The following is an 18643-nucleotide window of genomic DNA, read 5'->3' on the forward strand; positions in this document are numbered from 1 at the left end:
TCCCTGCTGGTGGTGTGTCGTACTGTGGGGACGGCCACATTTCAGTTAGAATAGCCACACTGTTTGAAGTCCTGGGCTTATGCCTAAGATTTTTTTTTTCTTTAAAGAAAACTGTCCCAGTGCTTTTAAACATTTGCCATCTATCGCTTTTTAGGGCAATAATGCCCCCACTGTGTACCTAAGAATCCCTGGCATGTTAAAGATGCAAATGGTTTGGGGCCCCAAGACTGAATCAGTAAGCCTGGGGAGTCTTTTTGGATCTACTGTCCCTAGTGAGAAATGCTACTTTAGAGCACTGTTCGCTGTCCAAATGTGTAAGTGCTGTTATTTCTTACAGCGATCCTCAGCTTTTTCCCAATCCTCTCCAGGATTATGCAGCTTCTAAACTCTTTGCTAAAATGGTCCGTCTTCAAAGCCACTCTTTTGACTCTTGATCATTTAACATATACTTGAGACTTACATACTTGAGAACATATACTTGAGAACTTACGAAAGGGAGCTCTTGCTATGTTTCTCCACCCTTTTCTTTCAAAAGGCTACATACAGGCCTTTTTTTTGACGCTGCCTTGATGAGGTAGAGAGTTCTTCAAGTTCAGGAAAATGTGTAAAATGTTAAGAAAGGGGTCATTTTCACTCTCCTCCTTAGGCAGTTGGCCATTCGTGAATCAGGTACCAAACATGTTCACGTAAGTTGCAAACCACCGGATGCTGTCTGCATCAGGCAGCTGAGTGAGCATCTTTGTAGACCATCCGGGGAAGCCCACAGCTTCTGGAAAACTGGGACTCCAACAGAACGTAAAATATAAGTGACTGTGAGGGGGCACCTGCGTGGTGCAGTCGATTAAGCATCTGCCTTAGGCTCGGGTCATGAGTTTTGGGTCCTGGGATCGAGGCCCGTGTTGAGCTCCCCTCTCACTCTTTCTCTGTCTCTCAAATAAATAAATGAAATCTCAAAAAAGAATAAGTGTGTTGTCCTGTTCTTTTAATGCATTAACTGATGTAAAGGTTGTAAAAGGTGTTGTTTTTTGGAACAAAAAAAGTTACTGAGCGATTGGCTGATGGAAGCCTCTCATCCCGCCTTGTATGTGTTGATTAAGGAAAATATGCAGTTTTGCTTTTTGTTCCACAGAGGAGGTTGTGAACTACATCTCCCTAATTTTATTGAAGTGGGAGCAAGAAAGTTCTTTGAGCTTTAGTGATTCTTCAAATGGAGATATTTAGGGAATCTATTGCACTATGATGATTTGTATTTAAAAAGGAAGGTTTTCTCTCCCGTGGACTGTTTCCAACCCCAGTTCAAATTCCTTTACATGGGCCCTTTTTTGAGATGGAGGGGCAGGGAGAGGAGCAGGAAGGTTCTGTCTGTGAGTGAAACAGGGAAAGGGCCTCGATCATTGCCATGTGAACATGGGCTCAGTTACCGGGACATCAGGCAATTTACCTGAAATCAGTGTTTTTCAAAAAGTCTCATAGTCATTTGGAAGTTGGGAGGATAATTGAGAACTGGTCTCATAGTGTCTGGGACCCCAGAGCGAAATGGTCACCAGTAAATGAAGTCGACACATGAGCCCCCAGGATCCCTTTTCAGCTCCAGCTAACAAACTAGAACCAGTTAAAATACATACTGACTTTCGAGTCTAATACTATCCGCTGCTCTTCTAGTGCAAAATGGGAGCCCTGCTCACGTACCCCGATGGAACTGAGCAGGTCCTTTAAACCCCGGTCTCCTTTTGAAGGGAAGACCAGAATAGCTAATTTCCAAGGTCACTGTGAGGGTTAATGAAAACGTTTATGCATCTGTCCCCGCACAAAGCCGGATACTGGTCTCTGTGGAGAGTTGAATGGTGGCCACAGTATTTGACGGGAATACCTGAATCCTGTCTTCAGCAGATTCTATACTCCAGAGCCTTTCCCAAGATGAACGCTGTTACCTTCAGGCCTCGGTCCCAAGCCTCTGTGTGCACCACTGGATGTGGTGAATGCAGGGGCACTATGTGCAGCAGCAGGAACACTGGACCAAGGGCCCAGCTCAGCCTACTCTCTCCGGAGGAGAGAACCTCTCAGGTTCCAGTTGACTTCCAAAGAGATGCAAAGCAGTCTGGGAAGGGACTGCTCCCCAAGCCAGGGGAAGTCTTGGCTGTGATCTCACTTCTACGGAGTATAGTCAAAAATCAAGCTACAACCCCAATAGAAAACTGTTGCTGCGTCAGATTTTGGGGCCCGGCCCAGTAGGTGACTGTACTTGGGGCAGGGATAGGGCCCCTTCCTCACCAGAGTTCAGCCTTAGAGAAAAAATTAACATTTGTGCCACTTTATTCACAACACCGTACTTCGCCATAAATATGTGAGTTTAGCATAAGCATATCTGGAATTCGCACAATTTAAAGATGTCAAATGAGTCACAAGTTTCAATATCAGAATTACACTTGTGTTGTCAGTCCCTCTGGTTCAGCGGATTTAAATCCTCTTCTGCCCAGTTTCCTCTTCAATCAGACTTTCCTAAGAAATACATGAGCAAAAAATATGTCAAGGTTGATTTTACTAGCTGAATTTCACTATGCTTTTGATCTTTTAGTTTCCAAAATATTGGAACAGGTGAATGCAGGGACACCATGTGCAGCAGCAGGAACACTGGACCAAGGGCCCAGCGTAGCCCTTTCTGTATTGATACAGAAAGAATAAATCTGTTTATTTTTGTGCACTAGAAAGGGCTAGAAAGATGTAACAGATCATGTATTTCTAACTTGTTTAATAAACATAAGATCCACATTAATAGTTTAAGGATAAGATGTGAAGGAGGTGGAAAAAAGGTCTGATCTCCGTTTGGTTTGTTTTGTCTTTAAGATTTTATTTGAGGGCGCCTGGGTGGCTCAGTGGGTTAAGCCGCTGCCTTCGGCTCAGGTCATGATCTCAGGGTCCTGGGATCGAGTCCCGCATCGGGCTCTCTGCTCAGCAGGGAGCCTGCTTCCCTCTCTCTCTCTCTCTGCCTGCCTCTCCGACTACTTGTGATTTCTCTCTGTCAAATAAATAAATAAATAAATCTTTAAAAAAAAAAAAAGATTTTATTTGAGAGGGAGAGAGAGAACACGCGTGTGAGTGGGGTGGAGGGGGAGGAGCAGAGGGAGAGGGACAAGCGGACTCCATGCGGAGCGTGGAGCCCAATGTGGGGCTTGATCGCACGACCCTGAGATCACGATCTGAGCTGAAACTGAAAGGTGGACCCCCTCAACCGACTGAGCCACACAGACACCCTTGATCTCAGTTTTTTTTTTTTTTTAAGATTTTTTATTCATCCATTTGACAGACAGCGATCCCAAGTAGGCAGAGAGGCAGGCAGACAGAGAGAAAGGAGGAAGCAGGCTCCCTGCAGAGCAGAGAGCCCAATGCGGGACTCGATCCCAGGACCCTGAGATCATGACCTGAGCTGAAGGCAGCTGCTTAACCCACTGAGCCATCCAGGTGCCCCGATCTCAGTTTGTTTTTAACCAACTTTTGCCTCACTTCTTTCTAAGGTACGTTTGGGAAATGTCACTGCTTGCTATTATTTTTATTATGTGGTAAGTAGGAGTAGACACAGAAAGCCAATAAAGATGTCTGTCTGCTTTTTTTCGTTGAACTGGAGGTGTGGAAGTCAAGGTCATTGGACAAAATGAAAGCTATATCTTGTGTTTGTATATGAGTTATTCAGGCTTTCCCTGCTCCTGGCAGAGCAGCTAATCAACTATAGTGGCCTCAACTGCTGCAAACAAATGGACCACGGGAGCTCAAAGAACACAACGGTGAGTTCAATTCAAATTATATTCAGTGCTCTGCATACTTGCTTTCTTATTATCAAAAACCCACATGAGGTTAGCAGATTCCCATTTTGGGTGGGAATTTGGAGATGGTTAGAATCCAGTCAGAAAACTGGAAATCAAATATGTGGCTCTGAATTATGAATTTACTAGTTTGGAATTTTTTATTCCAAAAGGGAAAAATAAACTAGAGCACCATTTTTTTATTTCTACAATTTTCCAGGCAAAAGCCATTTCATACCAAGAACATTAGTGAAGAGTTAAGGAATCCCGTGGAGAGGTGAGGATTAGCCTAGATTAGATGAGTCGGGGTAAGGAGGGGGGGAGACCATGGTAGATGAAAACATGTGAAGAATGACATGTAACAGTGGGAAGAAATGTAACAGTCATCCCAAGGGCTAGAACCAAGATTAGGGGATAAAGGTTACAGAGAGATTTCAACCTAATGGAAAAAAGGTTCTAACCGTTAGTACTGTCTACCCCCTGAGAGAGGGTGTCACAGAATAGTGAGGCCCTACCCCGGGAGGAATTCAGGCAGTCAGAAAGGTAAGCCCCACAGAAGCTGAAGGGTGGTTGTCCCACATGGACAACCTGGGAGGTGGCACCAAGGACCTTTCCATCTCTAAAACTTCATGTCATTATAGCTGTGACTCACCAGAGCTCCTTTCAGGTCCCTGAGGGGAGGTCGAGGCTGGTGGATTGTGCATTCCAAGCGCTGAGGTTTTGCTGGTTGATCAAGCTCTTCCGCTAGCTGAGAAAAAAGAACATGATTCTTGCTGATGGAGACAAATGGAATGGAACGTTATTTTCTACTTCCACCAAGAACTATGTGTGGAGAGTGAGGTCAAGGGAATTGTGGGACAGGGACTTTATGAACATGGACCCACCCTTGAGGCATTTATACAGAGGGGTGGTGTGTTCTGGGGGGTACTGGTAGTAAGGAGAGTATATTTTCTCCCTAGAGATGATGAGAATGAAGTACTTTGAACCTCATGAAGGGATGGTCTACAAAAAGTCTAGGATCTTCTAGTTACGAATAAGGATGACTTTTATTTTCAATTTTCACTAAATATGTCATAGTTAAATAAGAGTTACTTCACATGTAATCTGTGGAGAGGAGACTTCAGATTCCAGTCCATCTTTATTTCATACTAAGTTATCTTTCTTATGCCTCCAAAAAGAAAGAGAAATGATTTTAAGTTTCTCTAGTTTCCTTTTGTCAGCACTATGTTGAGTGTCCCAGCCCCAAATCACTCATCCTTTAGGTTCTGTTTGTTTCCCATTAATTTAAGAACAATAACAACTGTATGTTTATTAATCCACTATCATTTTGGACATTAGCCAGCTAATATCTAAGACCTCTTTCATGTGATCCTTATATGACCCCAAGAAGTCTCATAGATTAAAAAACCAAGTACCCTATGTTAGTCCTGGTACACGTACTGAGGTAAATTTATATGAAATCAAATTCAGGATACTTCCCAGTATATATTTTGTGTCCTCGAGCTTACTAGCCCCTCCCCACTAGCAGCCTCCAAGTTCTTTGCCTAAATGCCCATTTCAGTAAAAAGAAATGATAAGGCATGATGCATCCTTGATAAGAATACTTATTTATGAGCTATGAAATGTATACCAGCCTAGTATCATAGGTACTTTTAAAAGACAAAACAAGGAGAAAAAAATAAGCTGAAGTTCTAAGATTTTCTTTCTGAATCCTAAGGAATCCTCTTCCTCTGGAGACCTTGGGTCCATCCCACCGTTTTGAACTCCTTTGGCAATTCTAGATATTCAGAGTACAACCTGCTCCTTCGCATCTGTTGCCATATTCCCTTGGAACTGTTCCTGTCTGAATAGAAAGCAGGGATGGGACTTGCCTTTGCACTTGTCTCATGTCCCCCAGAATACCGACAGTCCATGGAGCCCAGCAAAGCACGCTTTGGGGCACACACAGAATGTTACTGTAGACTGAACCACATAAGCCACATCTTACTTTGATGATGAAAGAGCCTTACCTCTTGGAAAGAATCAATCAAATTTTCAGCATTTCTCTTTCCCCCAGGACGCAGTCCATAGGACCAGTGTTGGCCAGAGCAGCCCACCACACATAACGCCAGCAAGAGAAGACCAGCGACAAGTTTTGGAATCGGTTCCATTCTAAGGAACATCAGTGCAACAGTGAGAACAGACCTGGACTGGGTTGAGCAAAAAGTCAAGACCTTTTTGGTGATAAGCCTAATGTTTCTATGTTAAGTCTATAGGAGGCGGAAGTGGCAGCTGCCTGCTTTCACACATAGACGTGAAACACACATCCCCAGGCGCTTGCCTCTGGTGTCCTAGCCACAGGAGATAAAGGCAGTACTTGGAACTTGCACCCTCAATACATTTTCGTACCAAGTGAGTCTGCTTTTATTTTTAGTATTTATTTGGTTATCCAAACTCCCTGATTCCTTCACTTACCAAGTTCACCTTTTTGCCTTAACATCCACCGCCCCGGCACTCCCCCACACCCCAGATTAGTTTCCAACTGTTTACCAATTCCTGAGTTAAAGAGAATTGGACCATTGGCTTGGAAAGGTAGATCCTGCTAGGAATCTCTGGCTAATATAAAGTTGTAGGACATTAAATGCATACACTGTGGCACTAATTACATTTTGCTGAGTGTCTTTCCTGTCATTAGTGCTGGCCGGACCATCTGTGAGCATGAGAGAGAACTCAACACCTCTCAAAGCACCAAGCCCCAGACCAGATGTCTCTGTGGCCAAGGTAGCCTTGAATTAGTTGCTTACAGGAGGAATTCTCACAAAGTCTTCAAGTTACATTTCATCTGATGGGAAAGAGGCTAAAGACTAAAATCAAATACTAGTCGATAAACTGTGGTAATTATTCCCCAAAGGCTGGATCTCTGTGGCCCCTCATGACAAGGACCATGAAGGTCAAGGTTTCTTGGATTTAGCCCTTCGGGTGAAAAATGCCCTACAGACAGGCAAAAGCATGTGGTCTCAAACCAGTGCTAGAAATAGAAAAGCTGTTTTACCTGTTTGCGGACAAAAAGCCAAAAGAATCCCGAGCTGCTTTTTGAGTTTGTAGAGTTCTGTGATTTTTCATTTTCTTAGCTTCCTTTATATATGAGACTTTTTCAGTACTGAAATCTTTCCTGCTGGTAAATTATACTGCACATGGACTATGGGGGGTTTTTTTAATTGTAATTTTTTAAATCTTATTCACATAAAGCCCTTTAATGGTGTATGTAATTGGAACACCTACTGGTGTCTCTATAAAATTTACTTAAATCTTGGCCATTAAAACCTCAGCTAAGACTTTTACAGCTGAGAACACAATTCAGAGATTAAAATCTAGCTAGTTTAGATTCTCTTGAGGAAACTGATAGACCTATCCTGAGCTGAGGGAAAATGGCTGTCGTTCAATTAAGTGATGTTAAATGCAAACCATAAAGCTTTCACAAAGGAGGCCATGTAATAATTATAGCAAGAAGTTGAGTCAGGATGCCTGGGAACTGGTCTCAGCTCTTCAATTCTTCATTTGTAAGCAGAGCTGATTTATAAATACTAAGAAGTGATTATTGGCACTATACCTGCATCCATCTAGGACCCTAGAGTAGATCCTGTGAGTCTGAAAATTCCCCCATCTCCTCCCACCAGGTTCCTTCCTTGACTTATCTGGAAAGCCTTCTGTAGCATCACAATGTTAGGGAGAAACATTGTAGTTCAAGTACACCAAGCCCAAGACCACCTGGTGGGTGGACAGTTGGCTCATTTCAGTAGAATACTTACTGAGTTAAAATATGCAAATCACTGTGCTAAAGGCGGTGGGAACACCAAGGTGAGAAATAGTAGTTAACTGGCTTCTGAATAAGACCAACCTCACTCATTACAACAGGCTTGCCAAGTGGATATTGTTATCCAAATTTCATAGATAGATGTGCCAACCCAGTGGTGAACCCTTGGGATATTTTATACAGTATAACATTTACACAGTATAAACATACTCCTTGTTTCATTTATTTGAACACATGATTGTCTTCCCCTAATTTACTGCTGGGTTGTGACTCAGGAGACTCAAGGAGCCCATCTTATTTAAAAGCCTGTTAAATCCCTAGCATTTAGTCAGCATTCAGTAAGTTTAAGTTAGAATGAATGAATGAATGAATAAAAAGTAAGGACCTTTAAACCAGATTAGGCTTCCTCTATTTCTGCATCAAAGATATGTTTTATCAGACACAGAATTAAATCTTCCTGTACAATTGTGTGTGAGGCCTGTTACATTAGCTAAGTTGTAAAATGGTTAAAAATGACTAGAATATTCATTTTAGAGCTAGGATTGGCAGTTTCTCCTCAGGTAAGATCTAAACCAATCAGTCATTGCCCAGTGTCTTCTGGATCAACTACATTTGCAAGATGTCAGCATAAAGAGCAATGTGGAGGGCAACTTGACTCTGTGCTTTCGTCAGCCATTTCTGTGGAGGCTGTCAGAGTCTCATGATAGGGTAGAGAAGGGGATAAGCTTTCAAGTATAATTGCAGACAGAGGGGAATTTAAAGAAAAAAAAAAAAAGTGATTAATTTCATTTATTTTATTTCCTTAGACACTGAATAATTTTAAGAGCCATTTTGACCTGAAAGTTATCTCATCTCACTGTAATACAAAGGTAATGAGAGGCTCTTTTTCAACAGGAGTTCATTATGTTTGAATAGTGTTCAAATTCTCCAACGGATTTCCCATTTGCTGAAAGAGGTGTGCTTCTAACAGTGTTGTGTAAGCAGAAGTGGTCACTGGTCAGGACTAAGGAGGTAAGACATCTGACCCTTATTTCATGTTAAGCACTTCTCTTTGGTTACGCATCAGTGGATATCTTGTAGCTTATTTCTATCGGTTGGTATTAAACTTTTGAAACATGTTTTGCAATTTTGGGATGAACACAGCCACATAGTATAAAAATACATACAGTATGCTTTATGCCAAATCTGTGTCATATTCTTAGGGCACATAGATCTCAAGGGCAAAGGCCAGATTCATTTTCTACAGTATCATGTAAGAGATCAAACATGCAGTTAATGGAATTTCGATGTTTAGTGATAAACTTTGAAGCTTTCCATAGTTCCAAGGATAGACCATTTATCATGAATGGATTTTATGGTTGTCATAATTTTTTTCTCAATTTAGAAAATTCCAGATCTTAAAGTGTATGGCTTTAGAGGGAAAATGGTTTCACTTTCAACATTCTCAAAACTATTTAAGTGTTACAATAATGACTCCATAATCTTGATGAGTGATGGATACAACCCTCTTTTTTGCCTAATGTAAAATCTCAGCAGGAGGAATCCATGGTGAACTCCTGCTGGCATATTATAAATTGTGAAAGGCTTTCAGAGAATTAATCCTTGCATTAAGGTGCTTTGTACAGAAAATGTAACCACTTTTCTTCACAGAGGTGTACCTTTTAATTTTAAAGATAATACCTCCTTGGAAATTTAATGAAATTCTAGGGCTTTTCATTAAACATGATTTGAAGCTGACATGGGGGTAGATCTACAGTGTAAGTCACCAATTCATGAAATGAGCAACTGGAGAAAATATTCCAAGTCCTGATTTTAGATAGTAACCTTTGTAAGAAAATGAATCTGCAGTATTTCCTACTAAAAATTTTTTTTTTTTTTAAAGATTTTATTTATTTATTTGACAGACAGATCACAAGTAGGCAGAGAGGCAGGCAGAGAGAGAGAGAGCGGAGGAAGCAGGCTCCCCGCTGAGCGGAGAGCCCGATGCGGGACTCGATCCCAGGACCCTGAGATCATGACCTGAGCCGAAGGCAGCGGCTTAACCCACTGAGCCACCCAGGCGCCCTAAAAATTTTTTGAAACTGTAATTAGAAGAACTAGATTATATTACAACCTGAGTAATTACACAAGTACTGAATTTTATCCATGTTGGTAATGTTAATTTAGGTTTAACCTTTTTCTAGTCTCCCACCCGCACCTGTATTTTTACCCGTGTACAGACATGTTCCATCACTAGGTTTAATAGAAGTTTTACTATTTTGAAACCCCTCCCTCAAAATCCTCTCTCCCAGGTGTTAGGTGAGAATGTTTTGGGGAAAATTTTAACCTAATAAAGCTAACTTTTAATGTTCATCAGCTGAAGAGTAACTCAAATTAACTCAAAGTATTACTGGAAGGCATTCTTGTCTTTTCAGAATTAATGAGATCTCTTTGTGTTGTTAGCATGGTGGATTTTAAAAAGAGGGTCATAAAATAATCACACTTTAAGAAGTAAATTTGCCTGAATGGCATTTTCAAAGAGACTAATCGGTTTTAATTATAATGTTGCATTTTCATTTCCAACCCGACCCTTGGGGCTGGTCATCAACATACGGTGAAGAAATGTAAGCAAATTACAAGTGCTGATTTTCAAAAACATGACAAGAAACTCCTTTTCAACATTTCACATCATTTATTAATGCAGTATACATTAGATCCAAAATCTGCAGTTTCTAAGCATACCACGTTTAGCTCTTTCGGATTCTTCTGCAGTTTTAAGTTGTCTACAGAGGTACCCTTAAGTGGATGAACAACACGTTCTATAATTATTGAAAATATATAGTACAGAGTGAAATGATTTAAATATAATTTAGGCACATATTGATTATGAAAATAGATATCTCTCAATACAATACTTCTCTGTCTTGGTAAAAATAATAAAGCAAAGAAAATAATTCATTTCTGAAGTTGCTTTCCCTCACTGGTAAAGGTCCGATCTCCCACTATGCATATTGTACCTTTTACTGTTAAGGAAAGCTTTGCATATGTATATATAGAAGAAGCTACGTAAATATTGAAGACATGTCGTTCCCCCAGAGGAGACAAAGTAGTTTTGAATGATTCATTGCTTCAAACTGATGAGTCTGCAGAATTCAGAACCTATTTGGACACAGCTTATATCCCTGTTCTTGGGGCAGACAAAAGGACATGGGTTACTGGTAAGGAGTAGAGGCCCTGTCTCTGCTACCACAGAGATGAGGACTCGAGAAAATAAGTCTAGAATTGATTTAAATGAAACCAGAAAATAGAAGTCAAAGACAGGTGCTGATTGGTATTATACCTTGGACCAGCCAAATGCCTTTACTCTTATTTCAGTTTTTTGGTGGCTATAATCAAACTGTCAGTTTAAAGTCCCCTCATTCCCCACTGTAGGGTTTTAGCTGCAGTTATGGTGATGCCCAAAAGATGACTGCCATACTCATTCATATTTTATTTATAGCTTGGATTGCAGTGGACTGGGATTTATGCCTATTTCTAAGCTGGCCCTGTTTAAACTATTTGGCATTTGAAGTAAATTAATAATGCACCTTGGTTTTTTGGTTCTGACATATCTTCCTATGCTTATTTTGACTATACAGGAGGAAACAAGGCGAGTAGTGTAAATTGATAAAATTGCCTGGTCTGGCGTTGAGTGGAACCTGCTTTGAATGAAATTCTAATGATGCTCTTTAAAAGCTGTAGCAATAGGTAAATTCTTTGTCCATCTGGAGACTGTCCATCTGGAGAATTCCACCTTAACTTGAGCTGATAATGATGTCTTTTCTTTCACTCTGTCTCAATCAGTAAGAACTGAGGATTTAATTTAGCTACTGCTTTGTTCTAAAAAATAAACATGATAAAAATGAACCTGAAAAGAGAGCCTTGGGGAATCTGATCTCACCATATTCACACAGCGTGACAGGTATTTAAAGTAGGGGAGTGCATCACTAAAGCTATTAATAAACCTGAACTCTGCAAAATTTTCATAAAGTTTAACAATTTAAATATCCATACTGCATCTAAAGATTCAATAAATATAATTGCATATGTTGTGCTTTTCATAAATTAAAATCCTCAAGTACATTTCAAACCAAGATGGTATTTCCACATCATGACTATTTAAAAGCAAATATAATGGATCCTATTCCTGGTCATAAAGCCAGGAAAATCCCTCTACCTCCACTCAAAAGGCAGCAAGCTAATCTAGCTTCCCTACATCTATTACATGAGTGCTTCTCCATTAAAACCAGAATATGGAAAAAAGTCACTTTTTTCCTTTATGCACCTCTGAGAACAAGCATAATCCTTTAAATGGTTTTTTTTTTTTTTTTTAATTCTCTTACAGTGTTATTTCTTCTAGACAACTGAGTGGGTGGAGAAAAAAAAAACTGATAAGGAAAATATTTTGCATCTTGGACTTCTTCCTTCAGCACTGAAATTCTCATCTGACACTTTGTGACATGTGCAGTGGTGTCAGCATCTCTTCAAATATAGCTCCCTTCACGTTGGAACCTCTCAGGTTGGCTTCTTGAAGATCACAGCCAGACAGATCACAATTCTGCAAGACAAAACCAATATTCACGAAATTTGGGTGCAGGGTGAGGGCCTTCTCTGCTCCCTCTCAAAATGATTCCCCGGGCCCATGAAACTCATGTTATCATGAAAATCAGTTATTTCTGGAAAAATTCTGTTTTAGGAAGAAAGTCAGATTTTCTTCTATTGGATTTCTTTTCTCTAGGTGATACTCAGGCTGACCATCACAAATAGAGTTAAATAAAGGTTAAAGAGGAAGCATGTCTCTTCTGTTCATATATTTAAGAATCAGTCATTTAAAACCCAGAATGGACTCCAATGTAATAAATTTTATCTGTGCAAATTACTATAATCCAACAACAACAATAACAAAAGACCTGAGGAGGGCTGGGAAACATCATTAAAAAACATCTGAGCAAGAGATTTTACTACAAAATTAAATTATGTAGGAGATTTTGCCTTTCCTCAACTTGAACTTTTTTATAGCAGGGAACTGCCTTTTTTTAAAAATCCCAAATTATATGCACAGTTCAATGAGGTTTTTTTTTTTAAAATTTTTTAAAGATTTTATTTATTTATTTGACAGAGAACACAAGTAGGCAGAGAGGCAGGCAGAGAGAGAGGAGGAAGCAGGCTCCCTGCTGAGCAGAGAGCCCAATGCGGGACTCGATCCCAGGACCCTGAGATCATGACCTGAGCCGAAGGCAGCGGCTTAACCCACTGAGCCACCCAGGCGCCCAGTTCAATGAGTTTTAATAAATGTATATAACAGTTAACTACCACCACAATTGGAAGTTTTTAAATTGTTCCTGCGATCACAGTGACAGATGAGACAGATTTTGGATAAGTCCCTGGAGATGCTGGGCGATGGCACATAACCATTTAGGACAGAATGTCACCAGCTGCCCTTCAACAGTCAACCTGATTAGTCTTTGCAATCAGTTGCAATCAGGAAGACTTTGATTACATGGTTAACTAAAACCAAGGGTAGGGGGGATCATCTATCTTTGGTCTGACAGTACCAAATAATAAAAAATTAAATAACTGTGTGTAATTTAATTAAAAAATTAAATAAATAATAAGAAATTAAATAAATAGGTTTATACTTTTGGCTTTAGGCTGATTATTTTTGCCTTTAAGTTTAACGGGGCCTGCTACTCTGTTGTTAACATCTATCAAGAGAACAGGCAAAAACATTAAAAGAAAAAAAAACAAGCCAAATTTTGACCTACTATTCTCTCCAGTCCAATATAGGCCAGATTTTCTGGGATAGGGCTGTACTGTTCAATATGATGGCAACAGCCACATGTGGCTACTTATATTTATTTATTTACTTTTAAGGATTTTATTTATTTATTTGACAGAGATCACAAGTAGGCAGAGAGGCAGGCAGACAGAGAAAGAGGAGGAAGCAGGCTCCCCGCTGAGCAGAGAGCCCAAAGTGGGGCTTGATCCCAGGACTCTGGGATCATGACCTGAGCCGAAGGCAGAGGCTTTAACCCACTGAGCCACCCAGTCCCATGGCTACTTATATTTAAATGGATTAAAATGAAATAAAATTTAAAAATCCATTTCTCAGTTGCACTGGCCATATTTCAAGTGCTCAACAGCCACAGCGCTGGTTGCTATTGTACTAAACAGATTTAGAACCTGTCTAGCATTGCAAAAAGTGCTATTGGACAACACTGGAGTCTGATCAATAGCCCTTAAGTCTGCTAGCTGCATTTGCAATTAAGACAACACAGAGAATTCTGATGAAAGAGATACATGGACAAAATTAAAATCTCAAGTTGAGATTCAAAAAGAACATTATTCCAGTTTAGAACAGGCTTGCTTTGAACCTGATTTCAAACCTGGATATCTTTTAAATTTCTCAAGTAGTTAAAAAAATAATTTGACCCCATTCAATTCTGCTTGGAATTAAAACTTAAGAAAAACACAATGAGGGGTTCCTGGGTGGCTCAGTAAGTTAAGCGTCTATCTTCAGCTCAGATCATGATCTCAAGATCCTGGGATCATGCCCCACATTGCGCTCTTTGCTCAGCGGGGAGCCGCTTCTCCCTCTGCTTGTGCTATCTCTGTGTCAAATAAATAAAAATCTTTAAAAATAATCCACAATAAATTAGATTAATAAAGACACCCATCAAAACTGCTCTACCTGAAGGAGACCCAAGGAAAAGAGGAGAAAGGAAATCAACTTAGAGTGAATGTCAGATGAATCGCCAAATCTGAGACTGGCAGCTAGGACTTGTGTAACTGAACCCTGCTTTGGGGTTCAAATTTGTTGAAACAAGCAATCGATAAAAAAACATCCCTCCAGTGGTGCTGGCATGCTACCTGCCGGTTTTTACCAGCCAAGTACTTTATGATTTCAATAAATTTTCGTGAGATACCCGGTAACTGTGGATTCACAAAAACTCTTAAGAAATTGGTGACTCACCTCTAAATCCGTTCCTGCCAGAGTTGCTCCTCTAAGGTTACAGTTCTTCAACTTTGCATTTTTTAAAGTGGCAACTCTTAGGTTAATTCCTGTCATTTGACTTCCTTCCATATCCACACCTTTCAGATTAGCACCTAAAGTGAATATATTTAGGGAGTAGTTGAACTTAAAAATATTTAGAGTCCTCTACCTTCAAAAAACCACAGGATGACTTAATGGAGGTGAATGATGACAGGCTTCTTTAACTTTTGGAAAGAACTCTGCGAACCATAAATCTCAGTCTCTCAACCAACTTCCACACAGAAAGAGTTCACTGTTAAAAAAACTGTTTGCTTATACTATGAATGAAGAATGTTTTAGTCGATATTTTTGAGGGAAGGATTCAATTCAGTCTTAGACAAGTAGCGTTTTTACAGCAGACTCTGGAAGGTTATAAGGAAGGGAAGCACCCTGTGTCCCTAACCTGCAACGAAACCAAGTGACCAGTTCACTGACACAACAGTCACCAGGCATTCATGAAAAAGCATTAAATCACAATGACAAAAACTGCCTGACTTTGTGCAAACTGAAATTCATTTTAATCAGTGTAAGAGTATGCTGTTTAGTTTCCAAGTTTGAGATGCTGGTATTTAATGCTCCAACTAAAGCCTTATTCATGATCGAAGGCTGGATTTTCCCTAACTTCTTGCCTAACATATGACTGAGACCAAGAAAGAATTTACTCTTTTGCTCATTCTCCAAGTATGAGGACAGAAGAAATCTGTATCTTCCTATAGTGGTCATGACTTCCCTGTAACAATTATTTTGCTGGGCTTTTTACTTCATGGTTTGTTTTTACCTTAGACAGTGTAATTACAGATAGAAGCTTACCTTCTAAATTGGCTTTAAGACCAGAAGGATCTTCAAAATTACACAGTTTCAAGGATGCTCCTTCTGCATTGGAACAGAGCATCTTGACTCCTTGGAGATTTGCACACTGGCAAGGAAGAGAGAAGTCAATGTTTTAACATTCAGAATTTTGTTTGGGCAAGAAAAAATTGGCTCAAACAGTAAAAGAAAAGATAGACAAGGGGTGGAAACTCAATTCCATACATTCACCATCAATTATTTTCTATTTACAATGAAGACTTTTCTCACTAGACCCAAAAAGAATTGAGAACTATTTTAAGAAATAGTGTTTTTTTTTTTTTTTTTTTTTTAAGATTTTAGTTATTTATTTGACAGAAAGAGAGGTCACAAGTAGGCAGAGAGGAGGCAGAGAGAGAGGGGGAAAGCAGGCTCCCTGCTGAGTAGAAAGCCTGATGAGGGGCTCAATTCCAGGATCCTGAGATCATGACCTGTGCCGAAGGCAGAGGCTTAATCCACTGAGCCACCCAGGTGCCCCAGAAATAGTTCTTTTAAAAGAACCATTTTAAAAGAAAGAATAGCCCAATTAATACGTCCATTTTACACAAAACATTAAGAGTTTAGATAAGAGTTGGGAGAGTCAACTGTGACATCCTACTTCTACTTTCAGGAACAGCCCTAGTTGTGACATGAGAGCTGAAATGTATGGGTAAAGAAGGCATAATCTTGTCAGGGGTAGGGATTTCTCTTCCTTATTTCTGTAGGAATCAACTTGATGTTCAATCCTGCTATTACTACCTTCATTTCAAAGGTAAGAATACTAAGGCCAACAGTTCCAGGCATCATCTGGCTACAAAAGACTACAAACTGTTGTTGGTTCTTTCTGTATCAACCACTACTATACACCACTGACAACCCTGAACACCCAAATTATAATGCAAAACACAAAACAAGTAAATAGTAAACTAGTAAAAAAAAAAAAAACTAGTAAAAAAAAATCTAGTAAAAAACTATAAAATATATGTTAGAATTTTAAATTATGTTAATTTATCTCTGAGGATTCAATGTCATCAGATCAGAACTCCAACAGCAACTGGATAAGGCAGGAAGCTATAAAGGTGACATTAACATTAGAACTTCACTAATTGTGACCAAAGTAGATGATGAACGTAAAGCTGTCATAAGAACTGTAAGGCACATACATACAAAAATGTAAGGCACTATATAAATGATAATTGTAGTTGTCATTAAAACTACAACAGTGAATCGGGGCACCTGGGTGGCTCAGTGGGTTAAGCCTCTGCCTTCGGCTCAGGTCATGATCTCAGGGTCCTGGGATCGAGCCTCACATCGGGCTCTCCACACAGTGAGGAGCGTGCTTCCCCCCTCTCTCTGCCTACTTATGATCTCTGTCTGTTGAATAAATAAATAAAAATCTTTAAAACAAACAAACAAAAAAACTATAATAGTGAAGATTTCTAAAATCCTAAGGTTGATCAAGTTATGTTATTGCCATACCTAACAAAAAAATTGTATTTTATAAGTGCAATTCCATTTACCCCACAGTCAATTCTATGGAAAGGGAAACATGCTACAGATCATTTCAAATCACAGAAAATTGAGAAATGCACACATACGTTCCCATCTCTGCCTTTGCATTTATACAAGGTAGTACAAAAGCTCAGACTGAGTGGTAAGATAAATGAGGGCCTGGAAGGACAAAATAACTAAGAGATGACTCTATTTTATTTTTTAACTTTTTTAAAAAAGATTTTATTTATCCATTTGACAGAGTGAGAGAGCACAAGAAGAGGGAACAGCATAGGGAGAGGGAGAAGCAGGGTCCCTGCAGGCAGCCCGATGCAGGACTTCATCATGGGATCACTGGATCCCATGACCTGAGCTGAAGAGAGATGGCCAACCCACAGAACCACCCAGGTGCCCCAATGACTGTATTTTAAATATTAAAATATTAACCAGATTGAAAGCTGATAATATGAAGATAAATGTCTCTGGTTCTCTGATGTGCACCCAGGTAAAATATGCTGTAACTATTATCAAAAGTTCCCAAGGTGACAGCACAGGGAGAGCACCTTGCAGTTAGGTGTGACTGTAGCACCAGCAACAGGCTGGGGGCTGGCATCTGGTCTGACTCAACTATAAGCCCAAGGTGGCCCCAGACTGTGAACTCAACAGCACAGGGACCAAACCCTGCCCACAAGGAAAATGCACTGAAGCAGCCAACCAGACTGAAGGCAAAAGCAGCTCAGCCACAACAGTAAGGCACATGCAACACATAGGGGAGACACCTCTGCCCAAAGTGCCTGGTTCTGGTGAACAAGGACCATTGGATTACAGGCCACTACAAGACCTCTTCTTCCTAAGGCCACTACTTTTAAGAGCAGGAGACAGAGCTGATTCTTGTAATACATGTTAACAGATACAGAGAGTTAGACAAAATGAGGAAACAGAGGAATATGTCCCAAATGAAAGGATAGGACAAAATCACAGCAAAATGCAATGAAAATAAGAGCTAAATGCAATGGAAATAAGCTATATGCCTGATAGAGAATTCAAAGAAATGATCCTAAAGAGAGTTACTGGATCTGAGGAGAGAGAAGGATCTCAGTGAGACCCTTAACAAAGAGAGAGAAAATATAAAAGAACCAATCATAGATGAAGAACTGAAATTAAAAATACACTAGAGGGAATAAACAGTAGACCAGAGAAAGCAGAAGAATGGATCAGTGAGATGGAGGACAGAGTAATGAAATCAACGAAGATGAACCGCAAAAAGAAAAAAGAAAAAAAAATTAAACTACATTAAGGGAACTCAGTGACATTAAGTGTAGTAACATATGCATTACACAGATCTCAGAAAAAGAAGAGACAGAAAGGGGGCAGAAAATTTGTTTCCAGAAATAATAGCTGCAAACAACTTGAATCTGGGGAATAAAAGAGAAATCCATATCCAGGAGGCACAGAGACCTCAAAAGAATCAACCTGTGAGGGTTCACACCAAGGGATGTAATAATGAAAATGGCAAAAAGTAGTGATAAAGGGAGAATTTAAAAGCACCAAGAAAAAAAAAGTTATATACAAGGGAAACCCCATAAGGCAATCTGCTGATTTTTCAGCAGACACTGGAGGCCAGAAAGGAGTGGCATGACATATTTAAAGTGCTAAAAGGAAAAAACCTGAAACCAGTTATGCTCT

General features: G+C 39.9%; 2 protein-coding genes across 7 annotated transcripts in view; both read right to left on the reverse strand.

Annotated features, from left to right (window-relative positions):
- Positions 1-2350: 2350 nt before the first annotated feature.
- Positions 2351-6898, reverse strand: GNRH1 (gonadotropin releasing hormone 1). 2 transcript variants are annotated; one of them, XM_032332210.1, is made up of 4 exons: positions 6829-6898; positions 5807-5948; positions 4450-4545; positions 2351-2499 (listed from the first exon to the last, which is right to left on the reverse strand). In XM_032332210.1, the coding sequence occupies exons 2-4, from the start codon at positions 5945-5947 to the stop codon at positions 2458-2460; spliced, it is 279 nt and encodes a 92-aa protein (XP_032188101.1). In that variant the 5' UTR covers position 5948; positions 6829-6898; the 3' UTR covers positions 2351-2457. The 2 variants fall into 2 exon arrangements, with proteins under 2 accessions (XP_032188101.1, XP_032188099.1); XM_032332208.1 differs by lacking the exon at positions 6829-6898 and having other exon boundaries at positions 5807-6006.
- Positions 6899-10241: 3343 nt separating this feature from the next.
- Positions 10242-18643, reverse strand: part of KCTD9 (potassium channel tetramerization domain containing 9) — a 44524-nt gene continuing 36122 nt past the window's right edge. For all 5 annotated transcript variants that reach the window (XM_032332205.1, XM_032332207.1, XM_032332204.1 and 2 more), the window contains 3 exons: positions 15452-15557; positions 14582-14715; positions 10242-12166 (listed from right to left, as the gene is read on the reverse strand). In XM_032332205.1, the coding sequence (XP_032188096.1) occupies positions 12050-12166; positions 14582-14715; positions 15452-15557 (357 nt within the window). In that variant the 3' untranslated portion in view covers positions 10242-12049. The remainder of the gene's footprint in view (positions 12167-14581; positions 14716-15451; positions 15558-18643) is intronic.

The sequence above is a fragment of the Mustela erminea genome, chromosome 2 (assembly GCF_009829155.1).
Source record: "Mustela erminea isolate mMusErm1 chromosome 2, mMusErm1.Pri, whole genome shotgun sequence".
Taxonomy (NCBI): domain Eukaryota; kingdom Metazoa; phylum Chordata; class Mammalia; order Carnivora; family Mustelidae; genus Mustela; species Mustela erminea.